Source organism: Phyllostomus discolor, chromosome X (genome assembly GCF_004126475.2).
Source record: "Phyllostomus discolor isolate MPI-MPIP mPhyDis1 chromosome X, mPhyDis1.pri.v3, whole genome shotgun sequence".
Lineage (NCBI taxonomy): Eukaryota > Metazoa > Chordata > Mammalia > Chiroptera > Phyllostomidae > Phyllostomus > Phyllostomus discolor.
The window spans coordinates 60,597,398-60,612,144 of NC_050198.1; the positions used below are offsets into that span (position 1 = coordinate 60,597,398).

At 39.8% G+C, this 14,747-nt stretch overlaps 1 protein-coding gene across 2 annotated transcripts; it reads left to right on the top strand.

Annotated features, from left to right (window-relative positions):
- Positions 1 to 1,107: 1,107 nt before the first annotated feature.
- XKRX (XK related X-linked) lies at positions 1,108 to 13,878 on the top strand. 2 transcript variants are annotated; one of them, XM_036016532.1, is made up of 4 exons: positions 1,108 to 1,446; positions 2,514 to 2,579; positions 6,639 to 6,907; positions 13,006 to 13,878. In XM_036016532.1, exons 2-4 carry the CDS (start codon positions 2,548 to 2,550, stop codon positions 13,749 to 13,751), a joined length of 1,047 nt encoding a protein of 348 aa, XP_035872425.1. In that variant the 5' UTR covers positions 1,108 to 1,446; positions 2,514 to 2,547; the 3' UTR covers positions 13,752 to 13,878. The 2 variants fall into 2 exon arrangements, with proteins under 2 accessions (XP_035872425.1, XP_028378586.1); XM_028522785.2 differs by lacking the exon at positions 1,108 to 1,446 and having other exon boundaries at positions 1,526 to 2,579.
- The last annotated feature ends 869 nt before the right edge of the window (positions 13,879 to 14,747 follow it).

Sequence of the window (14,747 nt, forward strand, 5' to 3'; positions counted from 1 at the left end):
CGGTTGCTGGGGGTTATGACCTGCAACCCAGGAATGTACCCTAGCTGGGAATTGAACCTGGGACACTTTGGTTCCCAGCCCGTGTTCAATCCACTGAGCTACGCCAGCCAGGGCTAAACATTGGGATTTTACATTTTTCCTAGCTTCAGTCTCCAGTGTTAGGGTGACCAACTCATCCTATCTCAGCAAACTAAGATGAGTTTGTCACCTTAGCTGGGTTCCATCTTGAGAATAGGATCCTAAGAAACCCCTAAGAGGTTCAACATCATATACTGTTGGTGGAGAATCTTATGCTAGTTGGAAAGTCCCAACCAATCAATGCCATGTGTGAGAGGTTCTGTGTTGAACTGCCTGTGAAACAGAAAAAAGGAAAGATCAGCCTGATACCCAGCTGGTAGCACAGGTGCAGACCAAGATGGGGCGACTATTTCAGAGACAACAACTTTAGAAGTTGATCAGTCTCTGAGTCAGCCCAGGAGCAAAACCAACACGACAAGACTAAGTCTTTCATCATTTTGGTGGCTGCTACTTGGCCACTCCTCACATAGATTGTTTTTACTAATTTCCTGCAGCAAAAGAAGATTGGCACAGACTCTGCTACATTTATATTACTACCAGGATGCAGATGTTTTCTCTTTTTCTCTAGGGTTTAGAATTATGCAAATGAAGACATATGAAAAGAAAAGCTCAGTGAGATGGAGTAGTATTGTTCTTAATAATCCAGGCAATGTTCAGAACTCTTTAAGACACCCTTCTTAGTTTTTATTAACAGCTCTCTTGGCTCCTTTCTAGTTTATTTAGAATTTAGCACCTCTTCAGAACCTTCCAGCCAAAGACCTGTAAGTTCATTCTAAAGTTCCTATCCTGGTCTCATTTTGCAAGTGGAGAAATCAAGGCATATAATATGAGCTTTCAGTGTCTGTGGGCTAACCTTGAGTCTTGATAACCCCCCATCTTTTTCTATCTTCCCTCTTCTTCATAGGGCCAATTGTCTCCCACGTCTTCCCCCAACCCCACTGTAGTATTACCTGGAGGGCAATAGGACCTAGGGAGGTTCAACCCTGAGGCCTGGAGACATACCTGTCTAACCGCGTGGGTTGAGCGGTTGAGCGGGTATGGGAGCAAGCTAGTTCAGGAGGGCGGGGTGGAAGTGGGTGTTTGCTGTTTTCGGGGAAGAGGATAGCCATGGCTCCCTCCGGGTCCGGGTCCGGGAGTAGCAGTGAGAAGTGCTTCTGAAGATTGGCCCAAGCCTTTTTTTGTCGCGCCTCTCCACATCCAACATCCTGCGCTGGAACTCACAGGCTGGCTTTGCAGAGCCCCAGTTGTCCCTCCCATTTCGCCAGCCCCCCTTCAGTGCCTCAGTTCCTGCAGACACCATCCTCTCGCAGCTGAACTAGGACTCTGGCAGCAGACGGCACTCAAGTTCAGCGACATCTGCCCGATCAGGTTGGCACCCCACGCATCGTGCTTCTCACAAGCAAAAGTTTCTTCATGGGAAAGAAGCCCCTCCAGCTTTCTTTGTAGCCCGCTGGTTTTTCTCCCCAAAGACTGCGCTCAGGGACAGTGTTGTAGCTTTGCTCCTGCTCCCGGCTAGCTTCCTTGGGGGTGGAGCTTGTGAAACCGGAGGAGCGTTCCTGAGAACCCTCCTTTGAGTGTGGGTCCTGAGAGAGTACCTGGCCAGACTTCAAGCTGGTGGCCACAGCCAAGAAATAACTGTGCCACCTAGATATTGAACCACTCAGGTTGTGCCCCCTTTACTACCCATGCTCAGTTCTCAGCTAATTTGAAAGGGTACATTGGTCAGGACTTCTGGAGAAGAGGTGCTGAGAATTGGTGCCCCACTGAGTGGCTATCCTTTCGGCTGGGAGGCTGAGAAAGTTGTCCCCACGGAAACAGTGGTCTCCATGGTCCTTCAAATGCCTGGAATTGGACTTTGGACAGGGTGCTAAAATGCTTGCTTGCTTTTGCGTCGTCCAAGTTTTACAGCACATATATTGATTGGAATTCTGAGCCAATCAAGAATCAAGTTCAAAGTGGTACTCCCGGGCTCTCCATCCCAGACTCCAACAAGTCTAATTTGAGACTAGAAAAGAGGCTTTTCTTGCTCTAACTAGTAGATCTCCGTTTGGAATTGGCCTCTACAGCTTTCCTAACCAGTACTTGGACTGCAGTGACTACAGGTTTCTCTTAGGAGGTGGGGAGAAGGTTCTCTGAAGACCAGACCAAAACGCCAGAAACTTGACAATGGACCGAGTTTATGAAATTCCTGAGGAGCCAAGTGTGGATCCGATTTCATCTCTGGAGGAAGATGTTATCCGTGGGGGCAACCCCCGGTTTACCTTTCCATTTGGCATCATTTTCTCCACCTTTTTGTACTGTGGGGAGGCTGCATCTGCCTTGTACATGGTTAGATTCTATCGAAAAAATAGTGAGACCTACTGGATGGCATACACCTTTTCCTTCTTTATGTTTTCATCCATTATGGTCCAGTTGACACTCATTTTTGTCCACAGAGACCTGGCCAAAGACAAGCCTCTATCATTGTTCATGCATCTAATCCTCTTGGGACCTGTTATCAGGTGAGTAAATTTTCATCTCTCCTCTCCTCCCCTCCCCTCCCCTCCCCTCCCCTCCCCTCCCCTCCCCTTCCCTCCCCTGTCCTCTCCTCTCCTCTCCTCTCCTCTCCTCTCCTCTCCTCTCCTCTCCTCTCCTCTCCTCTCCTCTCCTCTCCTCTCCTCTCCCCCTTTCACTCTGCCCCTGCACTTGTGCAGAGAAAGATGAAGCTAACATTTACAAGACTGATACTGTGACTCTAAATAATTCTCTCATTCCCTCCCACTCTTGGCTTCCCTGCCTACCATCTGAAAATTCTTATCTGAAATATTAAATGCCACCACGATGAACATGTGCCATGTACCTGTGCTCCAAATGTGTGTATGGTACCATTGATAAGACTTCATTAGACAATGTTTGCTATCTGGATTTGCATTGTGAAAATTGGTATGGGACCAACTGATGTGGTCACCTTTTGCACACAGGCCATACTTAGCTTAAGAATGTGTTATTTTGACTCTGCCTTTTAGATGCTCTGTAAATTGAAAGAAAGTTCCTTTCCCACTCTATGCCTTCTCACATTCAGGGTTTTTTTGTTTGTTTGTTTGTTTGTTTTTTACCCTGAACTGCTTGGGCTTATGCTGCTAGCATTTAAAAATTTCCTAGAGATATTTGAAAATATTTTAAGCCATCTGTGGTAATCCCCAACCCACTGTAGTTCATTTTTTTCTGTCAGTTCATTGGTGTCTTGTGTATCTCTTTGTGTCTTTCTGAAGTAAAGGTACATGGTTAGAAGGGAACAAAGAAAGATATTCCATCTGGATGCTGTAGCACAAAGTAACAGCATCAAGTCCTTCCATTCAGGTTGCATTGAAGGTACAAGAACATGCCATATCCCAGGGAGACAGGCATCTGTGTCAGCAGTCGCCTCTTGACACCATTGGATTTTCCAGATAGGGAGACATTGCAGAACTTATGAGGTCAGGAGAAAGGAATGGACCAAGTTTGTCTTGATTGCAAGAGAGGCAGAAACCTACAGTCAGCTGAGGAATATGGGTCAGAGTGCTGATGTTGTCATTGCAATGGGAAGATATCCATATAGAGATAAGCACAGTCTGAAACTCATTAAGGATGGAATTCTCCCTTTAAAAATGTTAAACAATATATGTTTAAACAGGGAGCAATTGATTAGGTTCCATCAGAGAAAATATGGGATATCAACAGAAACAATGACCTGGAATTCAGGAGACCTGGTATCTAACCCTCCCTCTGTCACTGACTGTGTACATGGCCTTGGTGAAATCTCTGAAGATGCCTTGGGCTAGATCATGGGTCTAAAACACTTACAGAGGCCAGGCATACATCATAAATGGGTGAAATGGGTCAAGTATGAGAAAAACAGCAGCTTCATGTGTGATAAAAGCTCAATGTTAAATGATGGAGTAGTAAGGACTATGGCAATTTGGAGTCCACATCAACTGCCTCCTTTGAGGCATCTACTCTATTGCTCCTGCCCATTGTTTCCCTGTTGGAATTAAGATTCAGTATTGCCAGATCTCTCGATTTTTCAGGAGAAACTCCCAAAATAGGATTTTATACGAAATTCCATAATTTGAAATTTTTGCACCTAATTAAATAAAAACATGGTATGGGCAAAACAAACTACAGCTGTTGGTCAGACGTGATTCAGCTGGCCTATGTACAACCTTTGGACTAGGTAATCTACAAAAATCCTTTTCAGTTCTAAATCTTTGGCATTAAGTTGTAAAAGGAAAATCTCATCTTCAACTTGGAAGCAAGAAATTTAGAGCTGTCACTAGAGGAGCATGCAAAACATTTTTCTCTCCCTTTTCAAATGCAATATATTGAGCTAACAGATGAAACTCTCTCAAGATGTTAATTTTAGAAAGTTCCACACCAGCCCCCAGTTTTGACTTCCCTTGTTTGCTTTGTGGCCTCCCAAGCCATTTGTGGCCTTCCAAGTTATATTTGGACCCTCCATGTGGGGTATTGAGTACTATATTTTATGTTTGTCACTTTGCTTCCACTAGAAATGATTAGAAAGCATTTATAATCTCAGCTAGCCCTACAATAGGGGAAATAATGAAAAGCTCATAAATTTTATTCTCGATAATCTTATTTTCAAGGCAAATTACTTTTTAGGTAGGTAGAAACTTGCTTAGTGCTATTATATACATGAAGGTGTTTGGAGGACCTAGCTCCCTTATGTAAATGCAAAGCTAACTTCTGGAAATGAAAATGTACTCTAATTTACTGACACTTATAAGTAAGGCAAACACCATTACTTAAACCAGTAAATGTCCTTAAGAATAGAAGCATTAACAGAATGCTTTATGCCACTGCCTCCTTCAATATTTTATTCAGCGATAGCATTGATGGACTTGGGTTAAAATCTAAAATCTTCTGTTGGACATTCACTTAGAAATTTTCTCTAAATAGGAAGAGAATATTATTTTTTTTCTTGTCTGTTCTCTCCTTCCATTTTTTCCTCTCCTGCCTTTTAGAGTTTGTCCCTAGAAAGTAGATATGCCAAACTATACACTTCAGACTGGCACATGATCACCAATCTCAAAGGAATCCTATGGAGACTGGCAGCTAACATATGTTACTCTTGGGAGCCAAAGACCTAGAGAGCATATACATCTCTGCTTGTCTGTAGCCTATTTTTTTTTTAAATTCCATTACTGTTATTATTCTCTCCTCCTATTATTTCTCATCCTCTATTCTTTTCTTCTTTCTCACTCTTTCACTTACTCAACAAGTAACGCTTTGTCGAATATCCACTATGTATTAAGGGTGCTGGGCAAGATGAATATCCATCCCCCTCCATGCTTTCAGTCTGTCAGGAAAGATGGCTTAATTTTCATCCCAACTGCTCTTACTTATCATAAGGAATAGTCCACAATTTCCACTCATTTCAGTGTGAATAGAGGAAGTGGTAATTCAGGTGTTCCAAAACAAGATGCTCTAGTGGCTTCTCTCATATTCATCACACTAGAACTGCAAATGACTTCTGATTTATATGGGGGACATGAGATGGCTACAGCAGGGAATGTGCTCTTATCACTAATTCTAGGTGCATAGACTCTCATGAAGATGTTTTCCTCTTTGTAAAGAAATAGTGGAGTTTAAAAGCTGTTGTCCCCAAACAGGTCAAGAGGCCCCAAAAGTAACCTGTAGAAAGATCTTTTTTTTTAACCATTATTTTTTAAACTATTTTTTAAGTTTTTATTTATTTATTTTTAGAGAAGGGAGGGAGATAGATAGAGGTAGAGATAGAGAGAGAGAGAGAGAGGGGGAGAGAGAGACATCAATGTGTGGTTGCTGGGGGTTATGGCCTGCAACCCAGGAATGTACCCTGGCTGGGAATCAAACCTGCGACACTTCGGTTTGCAGCCCACGCTCAATCCACTGAGCTACGTCAGCCAGGGCCCAGAAAGATCTTTTGAGGTGCCCTAGGTAAATAGTACATTTATTTTTTGAACTATCAATTATTTCAAGAACCTTTGTTGCTCAATGGCTTTTCCATGTATATGAGAGGTTTTTTTCCAGAACCTCTTCAAGACTTTTTGGCTGACTATGACTTTGGTTGTGGGTTTTGTCTTAAAAAAGCAGAACTCAAAAGCCCCAGTTATGGAGCTGAATGCTTTGAATAAGGAACACTTCTTCTCAGGAACTTGAGGTGTTATAACAACCAGAGCCTTTTTAAACTTCATTATTCTCTCAAAACCCATTGTTTACTTAATATTTTTGTGTTTAAGTCACTTTTTTAAAATCATAGGTTTATTCTTAAGGAGATAAAGCAATTCCTTAACTTCTTAAAGGAACGCTTTCGAAATGGTGTTCTTAGGTCAGTGGATGATTGACTAAAAGAAAAATGGATTTAGACTCAAGTAAGTTGTAGAAGGCATGACCATCTCTTTGACTCACAAGAAATGAGTATGATGAGAGAAAAGGAATGGCAAAAAAGTGGCACACTTCTCTGAGTTATTTTCCCCCACTCACTAAAACCTCCCTTCCCAGGATAGCTTTAGTTAAGTTCCCGTGATGCTTTACTTCTGCAGATGTCTGGAGGCCATGATTAAGTACCTCACACTGTGGAAGAAAGAAGGGCAGGAGGAGCCCTATGTCAGCCTCACCCGAAAGAAGATGCTAATAAATGGCGAGGAGGTGATGATAGAATGGGAGGTGGGACACTCCATCCGGACTCTGGCTATGCACCGCAATGCTTACAAACGTATGTCACAGATCCAAGCTTTCCTGGGTTCAGTGCCCCAACTGACGTATCAGCTCTATGTGACTCTGATCTCTGCAGAGGTCCCCCTGGGTAGAGGTGAGTGGGGTCAAGATGGGGGAGGGCTCACTTAAATCAACCATCTTAGAAATCTAGACCTGAGCTATCCAATACAGTAGCCAACAGCTTCCTGTGGCTATTAAAATGAAAAATTAAAGATTTACACTCTCAGTCACAATGGCTGTATTTCAAGTGTTCAATAGCTACATGTGGTTAGTGGTCACTTATTGGACAGCACGCACATTACAGAACACTTCCATCATTATAAAAATTCTATTGGACAGCACAGGTAGATAGTCAAGGAACTTGGGGATCCAAACATCTCAGGTCTCCCAGATTTATTTAACTGGGATAAGTTATTTAGAATAAAAATGCCATACATAAACTCTCTCTAGGCTAGTAATAAACTCTTTCAGAAGAAGCAAGTAATACCAATAGTCAGTAGAACATTTTTACTAGCCCAGAGTGTTTAAATTATACTGAAAATTGTTTGACTGGCTGTCTGTTTGACTGGCTGTCTGTTTGCTTGGGTTGGTTGGTTGGTTTAGGGATGACTATATTTAAATAAGAGGTTCCCAAATATTACTGATCATGAAGCTCCTTTTTAAAATTACATTTTCTACTAAGACCTGAATCAATCTGAATGTGGGGAAGGTAGGAATCTGTATTTTTTTAATGTACTCTGTTGATTCTGATCAGCCACACTTGGGAGCCAGTGATATAATCACTTTTCCCAACTCCAGTGGGGCAAAATTTCTAAAATGGGTATAGAGTGAATACTGATGAGAGTCAGGCCTGGTCCCAGTTCTGACCTTCTTTGCGATCATCAGAGGAAGTTACCAAAGACATCTCTGTCTTAATTTCCCATTTGTAAAAGGGATCCTAAAATGAGTAAGACCTTCACCAGAAGATGAAATGTGAGTCAGTGTTTTCAAAGTCAAGATACAGTACTGTTAATGGGTTTTAATAGTTTAGGATTAGCCTGCTTGGGCTGGAACTGGTACAGCTCTGGGTACAACTTTGGACCATTTCCTTATTATTAGGTACTGACCTTACTTGGCAAAGCCCCATGTCTCAAATGTAAGGAGGAAATTTTCCCCTCTTTTGTATTTTTCTCCACTAAGAATTGTTCATGAAGTTCTATTAGTCTTGAAGCTTTTCACACACCTCGAATGAACAATAGTGAAAGGAGAAAGATCTCTGGAAATGATGATACTTTTCCTCCTGAGAATTTTGATGGTCATCAAATCATCTAATTAAAATATGTATACAAGCCCTGGCTGGCGTAGTTCAGTGGATTGAGCATGGGCTGCGAACCAAAGCATTGCAGGTTCGATTCCCAGTCAGGGCACATGGCCCCCAGCAACCGCACATTGATGTTTCTCTCTCTCTCTCTTTCTCCCTCCCTTTCCTCTTTGGAAATAAATAAATAAATAATCTTTAAAAAACAAAACTGATAAGAGTCAGTCTGACGTGAATGCTGGCCTGGCAAGCTCTCATATAGCTGGCAGATGTATGTACTAATAAATTTAAAACAATATGTATACATTAAAAAAGTAATACATGCACAAGCCAATTGACTTACAGGTAATTGTATATGCACATAAAAATTTCTGGAAAGATATACAAGAAACAATTTACCTCTGGGGAGTGGAAATGAGTCAGCCAACTTTTACTTTGTACTTTATACCCTTCTATATGGTTTGAATTTTTATCATTATCATGTTTTATTATTCTTGATCCTTTTAATGTTAAATTTTAATGTTATTTTATCCTTATTATTCAATTATAAAATTTACTAAATATTCATAACCATATAGAATATATATACATATGAAAGAGGAGATGTAGTTTCACTTCCCAAAGGTAATGTCTTTTAATCATTCAATAATATCCTTCCAGACTTCATTTTACTATGTAAATGTATACATACATACAACATATATACTGTATTAAACATTCTACTCAGCAACTTGTCTTTTTCAGAGGTAAGCCAGTATGTTTTTCTTCAACAGTTATTTATACATACATATATATATATAATAACAATAATGATAAATATATAATATATATATTTCTCCAATATGAACTGGGCCATTCTTTCTTAATTCCCTAATCTTGTATTGGTAGGATTAAAGTTTAATTCTAATTTTTCCATGCAAAACATTATTTCTAATTATAAACTATGCTCCAGTGAACATCTGTGTACTGGAATGAGACTTTGTATGATAAATTCTGAGCAGTAGAATTGCTGGGTAAAAGGATATGCATGTTTAGAATTTTATCAGTACTGCCAAGTAACCCTCCCTTCAAAAGGTTGTATGAATTTATATTCTCACCAACACTACATGAATGTGCCTGTTCCTTCATATCTTAAGCTAAATATTATTTAATTGTGTAATTATAAAATAACTGATTTAAAAAATAATGCATTCTTTATTATGAATGAAGATGAGCATCTTTTCATGTTTGGTCATTATGTTCTTTAAATTGCTTATTTATATGTTTTACTCTTTTAGTGGCTTTATCTTTTTATTTGTAGGAGCTATTTACTTATTCTGCCTATTAATCCTCTCTCTACTCTGGACAACAAGTATGTATATATGTATACATTTGTGTCATGTTTGTGTACACACACATTTTAAACATGCATGTGCATGTCGTACATGTAGTGTTCAGTGCACATGAAATGCATGTGTAAGATAATATACCTGTATCTTCAGGCATTCTGAGGGATTAGGTTTTTATGTATTTAAATTATTGCTTTTAGAACTTGTGCCTTTTTTATAAAGGCCTCTCACAAATCACATGTGATAGAGCAATTTATTTATTTATAGATTTTATTTATTTATTTTTAGACAGAGGGGAAGGGAGGGAGAAACAGAGGGAGAGAAATATCAATGTGTGGTTGCCTCTTACACGCCCCCTACTGGGGACCTGGCCTGCAACCCAGGCATGTGTGCTGATTGGGAATCAAACTGGTGATTCTTTGGTTCGCAGGCCGGTGCTCAATCTGCTGAGCCACACCAGCCATGGCTGATAGAGTAATTTAACCTGATCTTCCAAACAGGTGATTTTCCACAATCAGTTTTTTGAGTCCCCACCAAAAAACAAAAACAAAGCAAACAATAACAACAAATGAAATAACATTTCATTGAGGCTGTGATTTGGATTATATTAAATTATTTAGGCTGTTTTGGAGGACATTTACATCCTTATAGGATCAATTAATTTCATATTAGAAGATAATATATCTCTTCATTTCATTAAATGTTTTTAAATCACTTATATTGAGATATGATGGACAAACAAAAACCCCTACCCATTTAATTTATACAACTTGATGAGTTTGGAGATAAGTATACCTCCATGAAATCTCACCACTATGAGATGCCATTATCACCATCTATGACATTAGTGTGAAAGACCTATGGCAAGATAACTATTCTTGCTATAGGACTTGCACATTTTTGTAAGGCTTACTTCTAGGTGTTCTATCAGTTTTAAAATCACCTGATTTCCAAAGTGTCAAGGTAGTGCCTAAGTAAATGCACCCACTACACTTTTGGAAACAGGGGATGGTGATGATGATAGGAGTTAGCAGATAGCATTTACTATGTTCCAGGCATTCCTCTAGGGCATTTACATTTAATTATTTCATTTGGTCTTCACAACATTTCTGAGAAAATTATTGTTGTTATATCCATTTTACAAATGAGGAAATAGAAGCACTGAGAAGTTAAGCAAATTCCCCAAAGTTCCATAAGTAATAGGGGGCAAAGACTGGATTAGAATTCAGGATGTCTGCCTTTAGAGCCTGTGTTTCTAACTATGCTACTATTCAAAGGGTGTAAAGGAAGCTTTTTCAAGGCCTTGTTTTCAATTCTTCGGTGATTTCTCCTACTAAAAACTTTATGACAATGCAGCCTTGGCTGGCGTAGCTCAGTGGACTGATTGCAGGCTGTGAACCAAAGTGTCTCAGGTTCGATTCCGAGTCAGCGTACATGCCTGGGTTGCAGGCCATGACCCCCAGCAACCGCACATTGGTGTTTCTCTCTCTCTTTCTCCCTCCCTTCACTCTCTAAAAAATAAATAAATAAAAATATTTTTTTAAAAAAGGTAGCCAATAATAAACCAAAAATTAAAAAAAAAACTTTATGACAATGCCATCTCTTTTTAAGATTTTATAAAAAACCTCTTGGTTTAATTTCCTTCCCATCTTCTCCTTACTATACCTCTCCTAATCCCTTTTTCTGTTGGAGGCCATCTGGATTAGAATAGATGACCAAATTTACTATCAGCATTATGATCTCTCATGCCATGAGTCTATATGTAGGGAGACAAATGGAAGGTATTTTTACATTTATTGGAAGCATCAGGTTTTCCTTCTTTTATTACAACTACTATCAATAAATGAATTCCAATTTAAGGGAAAGCATTATCACACTTGGATAGATGTACATATACTCTGGCATTCCAACTCTTGAGCATCCAGTCTTGAGCATGGGACTGAGAGTGGTTTATAAAGCTAAGACTATATGAAATAATTATGTTGCACACCTTAAACTAATACAATGTTATTTTTTAGTTACATCTCAATAAAAATGGGAAAATATAAAAACTAAAGCTAAGAATAGACTTTTTAAAAATATTTTTTATTTAATTTTAGAGAGGGGAAGGAAGGGAGAAAGAGAGGGAGAGAAACATCAGTGTGTGGTTGCCTCTCACATGGCCTCCACTGGAGACCTGGCCCACAACCCAGGCATGTGCCCTGACTGGGAATTGAACTGGTGACCCTTTGGTTCATAGCCCATGCTTAATCCACTGAGTTATACCAGTCAGGGCAAAATAGACATTTTAAGAAAATCTCCCATTGCAGTCTATGAGATTCCAACACTACTTAGAGTTGAAAAAGATGTAGAAAACAAAGCTGCACATCCTTTTAGGGCCATGGGGATGTTGTCACTTCTTGCAGAGTATCTCTACTGCTCTAGTTCCCTGGATGCAGTATTTTTATGGAAACAGAAAACTCTAGCTCTTTTGTTTTTTTGGACAAGTACCCCTCAGGCCCCCTTATTCTCCTTGAGAGTACTAGACTTTTCTTAGTTACAAATATCCTTTGATGTAAAGGGCATTGGTGTGATCTATAGTTGAGATTTTGTATAGCAGGTCAGGAAGTATTCTAACCCTTCAGGCCCCTACTCTAACATACAGTGGTATGGATGTTGTAGGCAAAGAAATGAAGTTTTTATATTTTAAAGCATTCTGCTAGAAGTTTGACAATTCCTAAAGTATAACAAAGTATTGGGGTGACAAATTGCCATTGACGATGATTAATATAAGCAACTCTAGAGTATTTCAATGAATTGGGGGAACTGAAGTGACTTTCACAAGCTTCCATACAGCTGAACCAAGGCCTCTCTAAACTCAGAATTCTTCATTATTTCCACAAACATTTATTGAACACTTACTATATTCCAGGCATTATGTTAGGCTCTATGGATGCAGCAGTAAAGAAAACAGACTTGGTCCCTTCTGCCCTCATGGAATTTCCAGTATACATTTTGATAAATTCTAGAAGTGCCCACAAACAATATTAGTTTGTTGAAGAAGATACATATCAAGGAAAAAACTTCTATAAACAAAGGAATTCTTTGTGAATCTCCTAAGACTGGATTTTTTCAGATAACATTTTTTCTGCTTTCTCCATTGTTTGGTCAGAATCCTGTTTCAACAGATAGATGCTGTCCTATCTCTCTATATGTGCTCTGCTAGTGTTAGTAGAGTCTCAATGCTAGCTTTCAGACCCACTCTTTTTTAAAGTTCATTGTGTACATTTATATGATTATTAAAATGTTACAGTATATGTTCATCATGGGAAATTTAGAAAACAGAAACAGAAAAATTATTTAAAAAATTGATATAATCCGTATTATGAAAATATATATTTTAGTATATTTCTTTCCATTTTCTTTCTGTGCATGCTATTATTTACATAGCTGTGTTGATACATGAGTTTACTCTTAACTGGGGCCCTCAAGTCTTACCTATCATCTCTCTGGATCTCTAGGTCAGAATATAAGCTTCACCAACATTGACTGAATGTTATTTTTTGTTTCTTTTTTTCCTTCTTATAGCTGTGCTAATGGTCTTTTCCCTGATATCTGTCACCTATGGGGCTACTCTCTGCAATATGTTGGCTATCCAGATCAAGTACGATGAATACAAGATTCGCCTTGGGCTGCTAGAAGTCCTCTGTATCACCATCTGGAGGACATTGGAGATCACTTCCCGTCTGCTGATTCTGGTGCTCTTCTCAGCCACTTTGAAATTGAAGGCTGTGCCCTTCTTATTGCTCAACTTCCTGATTATCCTCTTTGAGCCTTGGGTTAAATTTTGGAGGAGTGGTGCCCAGATGCCTAATAACATTGAAAAAAATTTCAGCCAGGTTGGCACCCTGACAGTGCTGATTTCCATTACTGTTCTCTACGCTGGCATCAACTTCTCTTGCTGGTCAGCTTTGCAGTTGAAGTTGGCAGACAGGGACCTTGTTGAAAAAGGTCAGAACTGGGGACATATGGGCCTGCACTATAGTGTGAGATTGGTGGAGAATGTGATCATGGTCCTGGTTTTTAAGTTCTTTGGAGTGAAAGTATTACTGAATTACTGTCATTCCTTGATTGCCTTGCAGCTTATTATTGCTTACCTGATTTCCATTGGCTTCATGCTCCTTTTCTTCCAATACTTGCATCCACTGCGCTCACTCTTCACCCACAACATAATGGACTACCTCCACTGTGTCTGCTGCCACCAGCACTCTCGGGGCAGGGTTGAGAACTTGGAGCCATCCTTTGATCCTGAAGAAAGGCAAAGCATTGTCTGATTCTATCTTCTGGGTATTTGGAAATGGGTTTAATGTGGCCAAGAGCAACTGTGAAATTGAAGGAGAGAATGAGGCTCAGAGGTGACTACTCACCAGGACATTTTCTTGAGTTTTCTGGTAAACCTTTCAGAAGGAAGAGCAGCCCCCAAATAGGGTTTACTTCTTTAAGATTGACTACTATGTTTGAGCACAAGGGTAGCTACCACATATCCAGGAGGGTCAGAGATGCAATTTACACTTCCCACATAGGTCAGCTCTCTCGCCTCCCTACAGAATACCTTACCTCCATGCCCCTCAGGCTCCCTATGACCTTCTAGCTCTGTTCATTTGCTTAAGGTACATTATCGAGCTTTCCATGAGCTGAGCTGAAGGCCCAGAATCCAACCAGAATATATCCTGACTGATCAGAGGATGTAACCACTTACCACTTATGGATACCCCTCAGGAAACAATCTAACCAATGTGGGGCCTGCAACTGTAAGTGTAGCTGGGGTCTTTAATTCCAATGGGAATCTCTGGTTAAAAAGAAAACCCCAACTGTTAAAAGAGCTTCTCCCCAAACAAGTTAGCTCTTCATTAGGATTTTACTAATGACCATTTATCAAGGACCACTCCTTTCAGTGGCCCATTGTAGGCATATTCTGAGGAGGCAGTGCAGAGTAGGATTCCTTCAGTGCATATACCAGAATGATTGTTTTTCTCAGGGTCCTGCATGGGCCTACAGCTTGTACAGTGGGGTAATTGAGTAAAACCTCTCATTTTGTGCCTCATTACAAGGGATTCTCTCCAACCCTGCTTTTCTGTGCTTTTGGCATTTTACTACTTGATAGGAACCTTAGGAAAGCTGAATTGTAATTAAAATGCTTCTAATGTGTGGAGAAATAAAGATTTTATTATGTCTTCTACTGTCGAGTATTTTGCTGCTTTTTTTTTTTAAGGGAGAGAGAAGGTAATAATAGCTGGATATCACCTTCATGTTGTTTGGGGTTGGGATGG